We start from the raw sequence: 14,779 nt of genomic DNA, 5'->3' as shown, positions 1-14,779 counted from the left end.
GATCGCAGCTGGACGACTGTTCACTCTTTTTCTGATGGAGTGGTGCAACATTTCCTCCATCAAACAGGCTGTGCTTCTGCAACCTGGAAGGAATTTATCATTCGGACAAATACGAAGTATTTTGCAGTATTGGACTAAGCCGAATTTATCATTTTTTGGTGCAGGTTTTTATGGAATGGGTAAACATGTGACAAAATGTGCCGTATCCTCCGAATAACTGATGACTTCGATTGCTTTTCCTGCCGGAGGTCGCGATATATCCTAGGCGTTCGTCAACAGTGCAAACTCGCGCCCAATCGGAGAACTTGGCTCGAAGCTCCTATAGTTTAAAAATGGTGCGTTTTCGATTTAAACGCCATTAGTAATATTGGCTCCTACTGGATTGAGGTATCCCGGTGGACTGAATTGTTGAGGCCTTAACCTTGTAGAATTATTGATAAAGTCTTCACGTGAAATCAGCCGGGTAAGGATGGACTTTGCTGCCAACGTTTCAATGGCCTTCTCTGCCATCGTCTTCAGGGCGAATGATGGACCTGGTTAGTACCAGGCTTATATACACAGCAGGTCAAGTCGTCTGTGATTGGTCAGTTTTAGGTTACCCCAACGGTGTATATAAGCCCGGCACTAACCAGATCCATCATTCGCCCTTAAGACGATGGCAGAGATGGCCATTGCAACGTTGGGAGCAATGACCATCATTACCCGGCTGATTTCCCGTGAAGACATTATCGGCAGCATTCGCCGGGAAAGCACCAAATCCTTCTTGTAGATTATATTTACAGTAAGGAAAAAAAACTTTGCTTTTAACATTGACAATTAATCGTCGGCTAGTTTCAGTACACTATCATTTTCAAGACTTGTGGAACAAAACACATTGGTTCTCGGTTATATACCAGGTCGGCTTGGTACCACTATGTACATTGTACAACTACCTTTGTACTACTTTTCTCGAAAAATGCAGTGCATTGAAACTAGTCGACGACTAAATGTTTCGTTTTAGAAAAAAAAGTTGTTATTTTTTTCCAACTCCGCTATCCAGGGTTGAAATTTCGTGACACAATTTTTCTCCAACCTGTACATATTCTCCTGTCTGGAGTTGAATATGACGACCAACGAGTAAACAATATAATAATTTATGGGAGGGGGCTATAAGCAGGGGTCATATTCTTGTCCTTCTTCTTTCTTACCTTGATCGTGGCAGGAACATGGATCCATCGATGAACACAGATCCGGAGAGCAAGATGTACCAGCAAGTTGCCGCTTCGCCCGTGCTGTAGGGAAGAGAGAAGAGAATGAATTAATGAATGAAGTTTATTAATGATCTAGATTTTTTCTACAAGATTAAATACAGATGCATACAACAATTTCCGCCCAAACAATCTGAATAAAAATATACTTGGCACAATTCTCTCGGCAATACGAAGCAAAAATATTTCACCGAAGTAAATTTACAAACAGAACACACAGTAATAATTAGGATGAAGACAAAAATCAGACACAATCTTTTTAGATTATGTGTAACCATATGAGATAAAAATAAACTTAATTTATTAACGTAAGTGCTCATTGAGGTAATAATATTATAATATTTCTTTGTAAGAACAATGAGAAGAGCATATTTTTTAAAGAAAACTATAGGGAATTCCATGAAATTCCATGCCAGGTAAAATGCATATCAAGTGAAAACGATATTAAGAAGAGATAAGAAAATATTTAAGATAAGTATAAGTAATACATATAAAAGTATAGGACGTATTCGGTAGGGAGTGTCAGTTCTTGTGGTTCCAAAAGCAGACGCTGATTTTGATTTGAACGTGAAAAAAGAGAAGAAGATATATTAATGGACGAATTGATATAGTATGGGAGAATTCAAAAGCAAGATTTCCAGATTAAAATATACTGCATCCGTTAAAAAATGAATTGAGCCAAATTGGGTCATAATTTTCCTTGGTCTGTTTCCCACCGAAAAACTTAATAATTTCATGTAAACTAGCGGGTGACTACGCAAATGCTTGCACTGGTAAGTCCACGGTTATTTCAATAAGAAAAGCGAATAAAATCTTAATTAAATTAACACATTCTCTCATTTGCTTTGGCATAAACATGAAACATATAATCATTAAAAATAATAACCATTATACTCAACCAACATTCAGAAATTCGGACTACCATACTTCATTAACTAATTTTATTGGAGAAATTCAACATTTTTCATTTTTATAAAAACCAAATTTATATGATGTACGATAAATATGTGATTTTTTCGGTAAAATGCTCACCGTATATTCCGCGAAAATATGAATCTGACTTTGAAATAAGAAAAAAAATAATATCATACAACAGGATCTGCATCATTATTAACTGATATATAAACTACATACATACATTAACTGGCTATTAAAGGAAAGGTGTGTAAATTAAGCATGAATTTAATTGGAGTGGGTATTTTCACGGAATACGTTCAAAATTCGGTGGGAAGTTATTCTCCGTATCATATGGGAATAGTTTTCAAATGTGATACATATAAATAAAATATTTATTGTACGGTAGTTGAAGAAGTTGCTGAATTATACTGAATGGTTATCATTTCAAAAACTGAAACCAAGGTCAAACCGAACAAGATAGGAAGCGCGCCAAGAATTGATCCATGGCAACGAAGTTAACTAGCGCGCCGCAGATGGCAGCAGTGGTGTTGAGCGAAGATTTTCAAAAGGACCTCGGGAGTCGTGACGACTGAGGCGGGAATAAGGTTCAAACGTGTAAGCGCTAGATGTCAGCACCGCCCCAAAAAATTCAGGACCAACACCTCTCCTCGAGAATAGAAGTTACGAGTTGAGACTTGGAACTCGAAGTGAAAAACGACATCAAGAAAGACGGCATGGCAACCGTAAACAGTAGCACATGGCATTTGCTCCCTGGGGTCATCACTCATTTAGCGTTTAGATATCGTCCTTTCAAGTTCGTGACTAAGAAAAGTTTCACATCTTTTTCGAAAATGTTATCCGAAACATGATGAATTTCACCACGCATCCATAATTCCCTCTAAATTAGCAATGTGGCACATTAAGGGAGTGCAAATCACGCAGACGTGGAAAATTTACCATCACAAATTAAACCGCTTCGCATGATCAATCTTCATGCACAACAATTACGACGATTTTGCGTATAAATGTTGTTTATTGAGGGAGGTTGAGCAACGGACTGATGATTCCCTAATAACATAAGAGCCTCCCTAATTACCGTAATCTTACCATTTTATAAAACTCCGAATTTTAAATATGTTTACAGGTTAACGATTTCTATAGATACTACATTCACTTGCCAATTGCACTAGCAAAGGAGGCGTTCATGAACAGGAAGGAGCTTCTGAGAGGATCGTTATGTAAGAGTTTAAAGTAAAGGTTAGTGAAGAGTTTTATCTGGAGTGTAGCTCTCTGCGGTTCGGAAACGTGGACACTGAGGAAAGAAGACGAGAGAAGATTGGAGGCGTTCGAGATGTGGGTATGGAGAAGAATGGAGAGGGTGAAATGGACGGAGAGGAAAAGGAACGACGAAGTGCTGGATATGGTTGGCGAGGAGAGAAAGCTTTTAGATGAGATACGCAGGAGACAGAAGGTTTGGATGGAGTTAGTGCTTAGCGGTGAGGGGATGTTGAAAATGGTGTTGGAGGGTAGAATGTTGGGGAAACGAGGGAGGGGAAGGAAAAGAATAGGATTTTTAGATAGATTGAAAGAGAGTAGGCCTTACAGTGAATTAAAGAAGGCAGTGCTGGAAGGAAAGGGAGGCTCCTATATCACTTCTTTATTACTCCATGGAAACCTACCTTAATCGGTAGAATACTATAATAATAACAAAGCCTCCTAACTTTCATTCTACAAAAATCAACTCACATTGGAATCTCAAGCTCCCTTCGGATAATGTATTGCTATTTTTCTACAAATCGGCATTCATAGCGAAATTGCGAGTATCAGACTAGTGAATTACCAAGTCTGAAGAGCGAATGTGAGGAAGCCCAAAGGGCACATTTAGCACAATCGAAGTTCGAGCATTTCAATCGCCGTCATCATCGCCGTATCGCCCCGTGACGCAATCACGGATATATGCATGCAGAATGGGAAGGATTAGTCACGGGCCCGGAGGCGGAGACGAAGGAAAGATACGAAATTCCTTTTTTCCCCCCACGACCCGCCTCCCGCCACGCCTCACCAAATCGCAGACGCCGACGCGGAATTTACTCGCGCAAACCTTTCACCTGAACCTCACACACACACCTTTCGCGACAGCGAAAAAAATGAGAATTTTCCGGCTAGAGATGAAAAATTTCCCTGGAAGTTCTTCCCCAACTATACAATTCATATGACAAATATTTTTACTTCAACTATTCGCTCTATCGGCTTCTTTTTCATGAGGAACAGCATTCCATCCAGTCCCACCAAGGTCCCTGCGCTTTCATTGTTTTTAGTTTCACTTTTCTGAAGCTGGATGCCAGATGGCAGTAGGCAGCAATCGGAGGCAACTGCGATTTTTGTATTGCATGGCGGCTTATGGAGAATATTTGTATGTAGTTGGCAGATGGATTTAGTAATATCTTGGTGAAAAACGGATAAAAGGTCTTGTTTTTCCCTTGATGCTCCACGGGCTATGAAGCTGCCAAGATGAATGACAAACCTTCCGGAGTAAAGACTAAAAGTTTGCTCGAGGCTAATGTAAATACCTCGGGTTATTCGACGCCAACCACATTGTAACACGGTATCTTCTTTTATTATTATTATTTTTTTATTTAACTCAATTACCCCCGAAAACAGCACAATGACGCCTTTACAACAGGGGTTTAAGCAATCAACAACAGACGATCACACGCACCCATGTCCTGGACGGGGCAACCTATTCAGGCGGGACTCGAACCCGCGACCTTCGATATGGTATGCTTCGAGGACTTATCCCCGCCTCCACCGAGGCCGACAATATATGTGATATTTGGCGATGTTTTGATGTATCTATTGTTTAAATTTTATTTACCGAGGGATAATTATTCAGAAATTATCCATATAATGATACAAAAGTACATAGTTATTATGATAGTTTACGTAAAATTCGTCTTTAGTTGCCTCACATGGACTGGTGGCGCTACGCTTTGTCCGGCTTCAGGAATGGTATCACCCCGGAGGAGGCCATCGTTTAATTTTAAATATTCATGGTTCCACCTACGTTAGCTGCCAGATTTTTCTTACTTTACTTAAATTATTCATAATCACGGTAGAACACCAGGAAAATGAGGGTTTCGCTAATAAAAATACCCTGCGTGCATACATTTCTACGCATTGATAGTAAATATTGATCTTTGATGATAAAAAGCAAATTGATGCCATCTCCATTTAGTTTCGTATTTTGACTTCAGTAACACAATCATTTGAATAAAGATTCTAAAAGGACAGGTGTGAAGTGCCACCGTTTTATTTATATGGGATATAATTATTAACCTCTTTTTAAGGTCTTCTCCGATTTGATTCAAACGAAAATAAAATCCCTTCGAAACAATAAAAAAAAATTTTTCACAAAAACAGATCCCGAAGATTCCAAAAATTTTATCCCATAAAATTAATAACAGACAGAGGCAAGAACCAGTACCATTATCGTGACATTCACACCCCCGCCACTTTGTCACTTCGAGCTCGACCCTCACCACACCACCATACTAACCCCCGGGTTGAATCACAGAGGGAAAAGCAAGAAATGAATGCTACTCACCAAAAATATAAAATTATAGGGAAAATCACACATTTGGATTGTCGATTCTATTATCTAAATAATAATTTTAGCAGAGCGTGGTTTCGATCCACGGACCTCTAGGCTTGCGAAGCCAAGCACGCTTCCACTGCGCCACTCTGCTTTTCAAAGAACTTGGCAGGCTTTTAAATTTTTATGCGTAATGCGAACAATATCAAGATTTTTTTCCATTCAGGTGCACTTAATCTTATCTGCATCCAGCGAGATAGGGAACACAGCTCTTGTTCATGAGTCTAGTATATATCACAGCGATGCACCGTTGATGTTAGTTTTCGCGCATGCGAAACAGTCCTAATGTATAAAATTTATTGCACAGTTCGGTCAAAATTGATGGCCCCTGAATGCGTACAAATCCATCGGGTGGAGGGGAGAGTGGCTTTGGAGGGGGAACATCAGAGGGGAGGTGAAGCGCTTTGGACGTAGTCGAGACTTGAGTTAGCGATAGGCACACTCGTTCTTTTTAAAGATTCGATCCTTATGAATTACGTCACTAAGGTGTTTCAATCTCTTCGTTCTTATGAATGATTTTCTAAGAAACGAAAGAATTTAAGACTCATAAAACCACGAGAACGACTCACTCTGTAGTTTGATAGGACTCGAGTAATTTAAATGATTGAATGATTGATGGCTGATCACTTCAATTAACTATGGGTATCGATTATATTAAAGAAATTAGAAAGCAGGTTCATTGGAGCTATAGGGAAAATCTGTAATGAATTCTTGAGCACTATCTAATAATTACATTTCCTGCAGTAAATTATACTTATCTTAAACCGAGCGAGGTTTTTCAGAGTAATAGTAGTGACTAAATAGATGCTTCTCGTTAAGCTGAAGTCTAGAGCCAAGTTTCACGGTAAATGGACATGGTATAAGAATACGATCAAGCAGGTTTTACCTTAAGTACCCATATGCGCCATATCATATTTATTTATTTTTTAGACTTTATCATATAGCCAGATTCTATGTTGTTATTTTCATGGAAGCGAGTCTTAGCTTAGCTTTTTAAAGGCAAATCTTTTTATATAGAAGCGTAAAAGTTTTTTTTCGGTGTCTTTTTAAAAATTACCTACCTGATTACCTAAAACGGAACATTTCAGAAACAAGCTCAATCCATTAAAGAATCAAAAACATAACGTAATTTATCAAGCAAAATTTCTCATAGTGGCTTCATAACGTGCAAATCTGCACCAATCAAAAGTAATTAATCAGAAAACTCAGGAGTTTGCCATCAGACTTTAACCGGTAGTTGTAATGATCGATTTCATGATACCGGAAGTTTAAGTAATTGATGACTTCGACTTGTTTTCGCTCAATGACTCGCGAGTCATCTCATTCACTTGGTGATTCAATCACTTTAAACGAATCAATCGCGAACGACCCATGATACCTTGAATGGATTCAAATCCCAAGCAAAAATGGCATCCCCGTGCAGCTGCACTTCTCCAAAATAGACAGGCCTGTGACAAAAACCTATGTCCTCGCAGGGGCAACCAAGTTTTGAACTGACTCTGCGATGAGTAGTCATATTTCCCTCTGGGTTCACTGTCTGATTGGCACCGATGTTCAAAATGCGCAGGCTTACATCGTCTTCAGGGCTAATGGAGTAGCCAGAAAAACTTTTCGGCTAAAATAACAAGGATGCAGCCGTAAGAAAATCAGGGAAAGAATTGTGTTAGGAGAGGAGGAACCAATGGGAAACCATAGATAGGAGATAGCTGATCAAAGGGTAATCTTGTAGAGGTATAAATAAACAGTCAATTATTATTTTAGTAAATATAATAATTGTATTTATAAGTAGTTATAATAAACAAAGCAAACCTACTCCATCCGGTAGTTTCTTTAAAAAATTAATGAGTTATGAAATTGATACATTTTGTAATCTAAACCACATAGCTTTCATCATAACCATTTTTATCTAGCAATGATTATGTTTAACTTTGCAGTTTAATTTGTAATGAATTTTAGGTCACTTCATTCGTCTGTTTTCCATCGCCAAGTTTCATGGCGCTACAAACTTCCCGCGTTAAAGGAAAATTTCACCCAGCTACATAACGAAAGGTCAGGATGGATCACGGATGCTCATTAGTGGATATAGCAGAGTAGTGGGTATTCAACAATTTTCACGATACTTTGGCATCCCAGCATCATGCAACGTTCACCGACTCAACACTCGGAATGCATCCCACTTGGTAGTATTCGTTCTTTTTCCCTCTTCCTCAATGCACAAGCCACTGCTCACAATGTTCACACCAAACCCGACTCTTTGCTTCCGCTAATTCAGTTTTAACCGCCGCTGTATTTGGGTAAGAAGTTTTCTTCCCCAAGATCTTGCTCAAAGGTTTTTTTTTTGCTATTTCTACACTTTTAGCGAGCAGATGTGAAATATATACTTCATATAAAACAACTTTTATTATTTTATCACCATACCAGTTGTCTTATTCACAACTGAATTGCCAGCTTTCGCATTTAGGTGAAATAAATAGCTGCCAGCTATTAAAATCGCACAAGAAGGGGTAGAAGTAAATTCTCAAGTCCGGTAACATCAATTTAAAATCCCTAACGGCATTTCACGAAAAATTAAGAATTATTTAAATCTGACTGATGCTATCGTCGGAATCAGCCAATTAGGCATACTAGAGATATCTACATCTACATAATACCCTCCGAGCCACCTCTAGGGTGTTTGGGGGTGATCAATCACCAGCATGCAGCATGCATTTGGACTCCCACATGCACACCACACCGTCCAAAAAACGTCCCGTATAATAAAAAACTATACTACTATATGCTGTTAGAAATAATAATTGAATTAAGAAACATGCATTAAGTTTTACGTAGGTTAGTAGGCTACACTACAAGTCATGCAATCTATTTACGAGTTCTATTGCTGCCATTATACTCTCTTATTGATCGTGGAAAAAATGACATTCGGATCTGTCTGTTCTACAATCTATCTCTCTTATTTTATTTATATGATCTGATCTTCCGTAGTATGTTGGCGTCCGTAAGATATGGTTAACTTCGTCAGAAAAGACACTGCTCTTGAATTTATCTAAAAGGTTTAGTCTATTTTTCAATCTACGGTCCGACAGAGATTCCCATCCGAGTTTATCTAAGAGGTCAGTTACACTAACAAGACTATCGTAACGACCTTTCACATACCTGGCAGCTCTTCTTTGCACGCGTTCTAACTCTGTTATTAAGCCTTTTTCATGAGGGTCCCAAACACTGGCAGCGTATTCCAAATGTGGCCTAACGAGGGAAAAGCAGCTAATTTCTCTCACTTTGTCGTCGCACTTTCCTAATATTCTTTTAACAAAACCCATTTTACGATTAGCTTGATTGGTTATTTCTCGAATATGTTCATTCCACGATAGATCATTATTGAGTCTAACTCCTAGATATTTCACGGATTCAACTGCCTTTAATTGGGTGCCTCGAATGATATAGCTACGTTGCAGGGAGTTATTCTTCTTCCAGAAATTCATTAAGACGCATTTTTCCAAATTTAATTCTAACTGCCAAGCACCGCACCAAGCTTGGATAGCAGCAAGATATCGTGATGATACGGAATTTAACTATTTAAGTGTTGGTCACATGCGCTGAAGCCAAAAGTCTTTCACTTTGTTGACTCATGCAGGGTTTTTTAAGAGGAATCTGCCATACTTCAGGAGGTGGTAGGGGAAACAATGTTAAGCAATTTTATCCATAACCATGGGGTCGCAACTCCTCAGTTGAGAGAGCTATGGCAACGAAAACATTTTTTGAATAATCTTTGCAGCTACCATTAATACAGTTTTTCTTGGGTACCCACATGGAGGTTGTGAATATCTGGAGGCGCTGTATTCGAGTTTTAAGCGTGGTCAGAATTCCGCCATCTTGGTTTGACAATTTTCGGACTTGGTCTCAAACACTGTACGTATATAATCAAGTATACTCTTCCTTATATCGCCTCTGATTTATATGATGAAAATGCAACAATTACTTCTTGATTGTCGTCGGAGTTTTCTCATCGTTCGTCACATTGCTGTGTATATTAAACTGTCCATATTGTCATATCGTGGCGATAATATATCGTCGTGAACATACTTTCGTACTATTATTGCGACCGGTCCGCTATTGTAAAACTTTCACTGGCTACAATCTTATAAAATACCAGTAGAAATGCAGGGGAATGGATATTTTACACTTGTAAAATGTTATTTTCGGTTAAGCTAGTTACACAGCGGAACCGTAGTGATTTACAATAATTTTTCCTTGGGAAAAGATATTCGAGGCATATTTTCACGAAGCCTTCCCATAATGATAGAAAAAAGGTTTAATGTGTTCGTTTGCGATAGTTTATTTTAACGTAACAACGAGCATGAACGAATATTTCACCAAATAGTTGGCATTGACCCTTATGGGATTCTCAATATTTTGGTCAAAGTGGGCGTGGCTAATCCTACCCAGGCACCCCCATTCCTGCCACACTGCGCTCAACGCTCGGAACCAGTGGTGCCCCCTCCTGTATGTTTAAAACCTTCTTGACATACAATGATTAAGGTTGAACGAAAATGAGCGATAATTATTGACTGAAACAATTAATCTCAAAATGGGTGAGATTGCGTAATCGTATTGCTGATACTCGCCCAAAACTTCCGATTAATTAAGCACAAAGACTAATTGTTTCATGCAATTTTAATCGCGCATTTTCGCAAACCTTAATTATTATATGTCCTTACACATTCAGAACGTGAAATAAAATGTCGGAAAGGTATGCCCAAGAAAACCCGTATTAAAGGTAAATGCAGAGTGCAACAAAATAATATTATCCTTGCCATAGCTCAGTAGCTAACGAGTTGCGAACCTATATTTATGGACTAAAAATGCTTCAAATTGTCTCCCCCACCATTCTTCTGAAGTATTGCAGATTCCTCCTTAAATATCCTGTATACTTTGAAGTTGGAATTAATTGATTTTATCGGTGCGATGGGCAGTCTACATCATCTTCTTTAGACTACGCGAGAGGTCACAGTGCAGCTCAGAGTACCCTGTGAAAGAGAATTTGCGAAGGAAGTGCGCTTGCCGAGTCGTATATACAAGCTGTGAGATGGTCCCAACGGATCGATCGTGGGAGAGGCACTTTTCAGTTTAAAGCAATCGAACTGTTTGGAGTCGGTTGCCATCGGAACTGGGGTTCACGGTTAAACACGGGGGCGGACACAGGCACGACGAAAAAAAGATGAGAGGCGATACAGAGTGAGAAGAAACGGAGTGAAAGGGGTCCTTTTTAAGGGGGACCTTTAAAACAGAGCCACTAAACACACGCTACTCGCTTCTTTTCCCTCATTTTTTTTGTGGACGGCTTTCGCCTCCGAAAAAGAGACCGATGTATCCAAGTCAGCAACGGTCGAGAAAGGAAATTGATTGAGTTCATCCCAGATAATGCTCGAGTGCTGCTTATTTCAACTTATGTGCTGAGAGGTCATCGAAAAAAAGTATACATATACCACTCGCGAACTATCGGGAAAAAAACATACTCTACATTTTCCAAATCAACATTGAAATCACATCACATGATAATGATGAATTGAGATTAGTAATTGAGGAAAGTAGCACCAAGTTATTTTCCACACCCATTATGCATAACGCAACCTATACGCAAAGCAATAGCCTCAAATTTATTCCGTGGGCTTAAGTTTAATGTAAGTCATTCCTGGATGAAAGTCCCGACAGAAAGCGAACAAATTGGATTATTATCTTGTGTACGCTGGATTGAATAAAAATGGAATTTATAAACAAAACAAGTTTTAGAATATGATAGCATTCTAACCAATCTTGCATTCAGTAGGTCGTGCACACAACTTTTAAAACAAAAAGGAGAAATCACCTTCGCAACTTATTACGCTTCTGGGTTCGACAGCAATAATACGAGAGATATTTTGCCAAAAGGGATTGGAAAAAGAAATCGTTTTTACCGATAAAAATATCGGATTTAAATTAATAACGCCCATCCCAGTAAACTATTCAACATAGGAATCACATTACATATCTGAATAGATATATTCATCATAATTAATGACTACTACGTGTATTAAGTTGGTAAAGATTTACAAATGATGCACCACCTGAAATATCTGCGAAAAATTAACCGTGAACAAGCTCTTTCATGAGATACAAATTCTAGAAACACTAAAAGATTCATTTTATAAAAATTATAGAAATATATTTGTAAAACAATTTAGTATGCTCTTGTAATTTTAAACTTGAAAAAATTTATCAACTCCACTAATGACTAAAATTTTAATTTTTTCATTCCTGTTCCGAATTACCGTGGGCAATGCAATGAAGAATTTATTGAATTCATCAACTGGTATATTCATGCAGAGTGAATGTACCATTAAAAAAGCCACGTTGATTGTTTTCCGATGGCCGTGATTAACTTCAAAATGAAGTTCCAATATTTGGATTCAATTCCGAACGCCGGTCACCTAAAATAGACGTGATCACCACCCGGGAGTTCGCTACTGCGTACATGAGTGACCATTTTAACAAGTTTGGGACAACGAACGAAGGAAATATCCTCTCGTTAACACCAAGCGGATATCCACAGTCACGAATACGAAATTGAATTCGTACACGAAAATCAATGACAAAATGGAAAACGATGACAGGCTAACGCAAGTGATCAATGAAATCCACTAACGTCGCACAGATTTTGATACTGTTTGAAAAATAAAGAGACGCATCTTTTTTTCGTTTCTCGATCCGTTGATTATTTCTCGAACAATGCGCGACGAAAAATCGACAGCAATAATCCTTCCGATGATAAGCTGATGACATCACGAGATACAACCGTGCAGGCAACAATACCTCAGCCACTTATCTCCGCATCAGTCTCGCATGGTTCATTACACTCGTTTTCGTAACCGTGAGCGACTCCCCACAATAAGCGGTTCTCTCCGAAAGTGTAAATGTAGTTGAAACTCTAATGACGTCTACAACTCACGAAAAATATGAGGTAACTTCTAGTTATTTTCTTTTTCATTTTAAAATTAAGAGAGACTGGCTGAAGGAGGAAAACATTTTTCGTTTTAACTTATCTTTTTCTTCCATCTGACTGTTTCTCTTGATGAATTGCGATTTTGGGTCAGAGTAAACGAGCGCTTTACAATGTCTTAAATGAATTATCCAAGCGTGGGATAAGGGATTATTTCCCAGACATTATTCTTCCTCGTGAAATGCAAATGCACTAAGATAAAATTAAGCCCTATTTATTATATTTTACTTTTACGCTCTGGCTTTACTGGGTGTAACTAGTGTTGCTATCGAGAAAAAACAAGTCAAGGACTTCACAACTTACGAGGGGTAATAACACTACGCAAAACCAGTTATGGCCACGGGAATCCAATAAATTAAACGAGAATGAATGCAAGCACGTGTTATTAGAAGAGCAACAATTATGGGTTTGAATTGCGAGGACAAAAATACACACGCCCTCCATCGTAACATACATCAGGAAGAGAATTGCATTAGCAAAGGAACTTATGAGGGGATCGTAATGTATGAGTTTAAAGAAAAGGCTAATGAAGAGTGTGATCTGAACTTAAGCACTCTAGGTACCATGCAAGAACATGGTCACTTAGGGAGGAGAACGAGAGAAGACTGAAGGCGATCGAGATGCGGGTGTGGAGAAAAATGGAGAAAGTGAAGTGGAGGAAGAGGAGGAGGCGCCAATCTGGCCTTTTTCAAATGGGGTTAAAATTGACCACTGCCATTCGTATAAACCGGTATTCCTAAAACCAAATAATTTGTATATTATGAATACACTAATGGTGGGTAACGAATCGCAATCAATGCCTTTCGTTTTCTTTGATGAAGGAAACTACCCTATTGGATTTTCGGATAGAATGTAAGTTTTGGAAGTAGAACTTATCGTGAATTTAAAAGGGAAGTCCGTGAAGGGAGGGGACACTGCAAGATAAATTCATATAAACTCTATGGAAACGTAAATTAATAGAAAGAATGCTCAAACAATACCTAAATTAGAATTATTTCTCATTCACAAGTTTTCAATCAGCGATAATTTTTACAAGTTTTGAACCAGTCCAGCAAAAGTAAATGTACCATCCATGTCATGGAAGGGATTTTATCGGAGAATGAATGTTTTTGGAGCATCTTAAAAAGTGGTATATTATATTGATCCCTTGTTAGCAGTAATAGGGTAGTTTCCTTCATTAAAGAAAACGAAAGGCATTGATTGCGATTCGTTACCCACCATTAGTGTATTCATAATATATAAATCATTTGGTTTTAGAAATCCCAGTTTAGACGAATGGCAATGGTCAATTTAAACTACATTTTACTCCAGAATTTTAACTCCAAATTGGCGACAATGCGATGCCACTCCACGTGACGTCACAGGGACCTAGTTTCTATACGAGTAGATAAGAGTTTTACATCGTCTGAGATTACAAATGTATACATGAGGCACAGACATCAGGGAAACATCTCTTAATAATCACCTATTAAAACTGCCTATGATCGGAAAGTTTCCTTCGTTAGATAAGGTATTAATAATCCTTATTTAAGCCAAGAGCTACCTGCTAGCAGCGGGAACCAGACTGACGTCACACGGGCTTTTCCCAGCATTCATACTTAGCCGTCGCGTTTTCGCGCGCTTGAAATTTTTCACTTTTCATTTAATCGCGAAAAATGGATATCGTCATTAAAAAATCTAAAAGCGGGAAATGCGTACTCCAGGAGTAATAATCTTTCGATTTAGGGAATAAAAAATAATAGGAAACCACCCTATTCCCCACTAATAGCTAGCCGCTCTCTTTTCCTTGTGGTAGTAGGCTTCGGCCTAGCGGAACAGGAACTACACCGACTCCTCTCGCCGTGGGTGACGCCGGGGCAATGCGTGAGTCGGTTGGTGCGTAACGACTACAGGAGTAACGACGTAGTGGCGAGGGAGGGGGTGGAGTGGGTGGACTCAAGGGTGACGGGG

At 38.8% G+C, this 14,779-nt stretch overlaps 1 protein-coding gene and 1 non-coding gene across 6 annotated transcripts in view; both read right to left on the bottom strand.

The window, feature by feature from the left end:
* Positions 1 to 14,779, bottom strand: part of LOC124160239 (rap guanine nucleotide exchange factor 2) — a 942,071-nt gene that overhangs the window by 623,690 nt on the left and 303,602 nt on the right. For all 5 annotated transcript variants that reach the window (XR_006865120.1, XR_006865123.1, XR_006865122.1 and 2 more), the window contains exon 3: positions 1,188 to 1,271. Coding sequence is in view for 1 of the 5 variants with exons in the window: in XM_046536052.1 (XP_046392008.1) it covers positions 1,188 to 1,271 (84 nt within the window). In the remaining 4 variants the exon portion in view is untranslated. The remainder of the gene's footprint in view (positions 1 to 1,187; positions 1,272 to 14,779) is intronic.
* Trnaa-cgc lies at positions 5,817 to 5,890 on the bottom strand. The gene has a single exon. It is a non-coding gene; the product is annotated as a tRNA-Ala (tRNA).

The sequence above is a fragment of the Ischnura elegans genome, chromosome 6 (genome assembly GCF_921293095.1).
Source record: "Ischnura elegans chromosome 6, ioIscEleg1.1, whole genome shotgun sequence".
NCBI lineage: Eukaryota > Metazoa > Arthropoda > Insecta > Odonata > Coenagrionidae > Ischnura > Ischnura elegans.
This window is presented reverse-complemented; position numbering and strand designations above follow the sequence as displayed.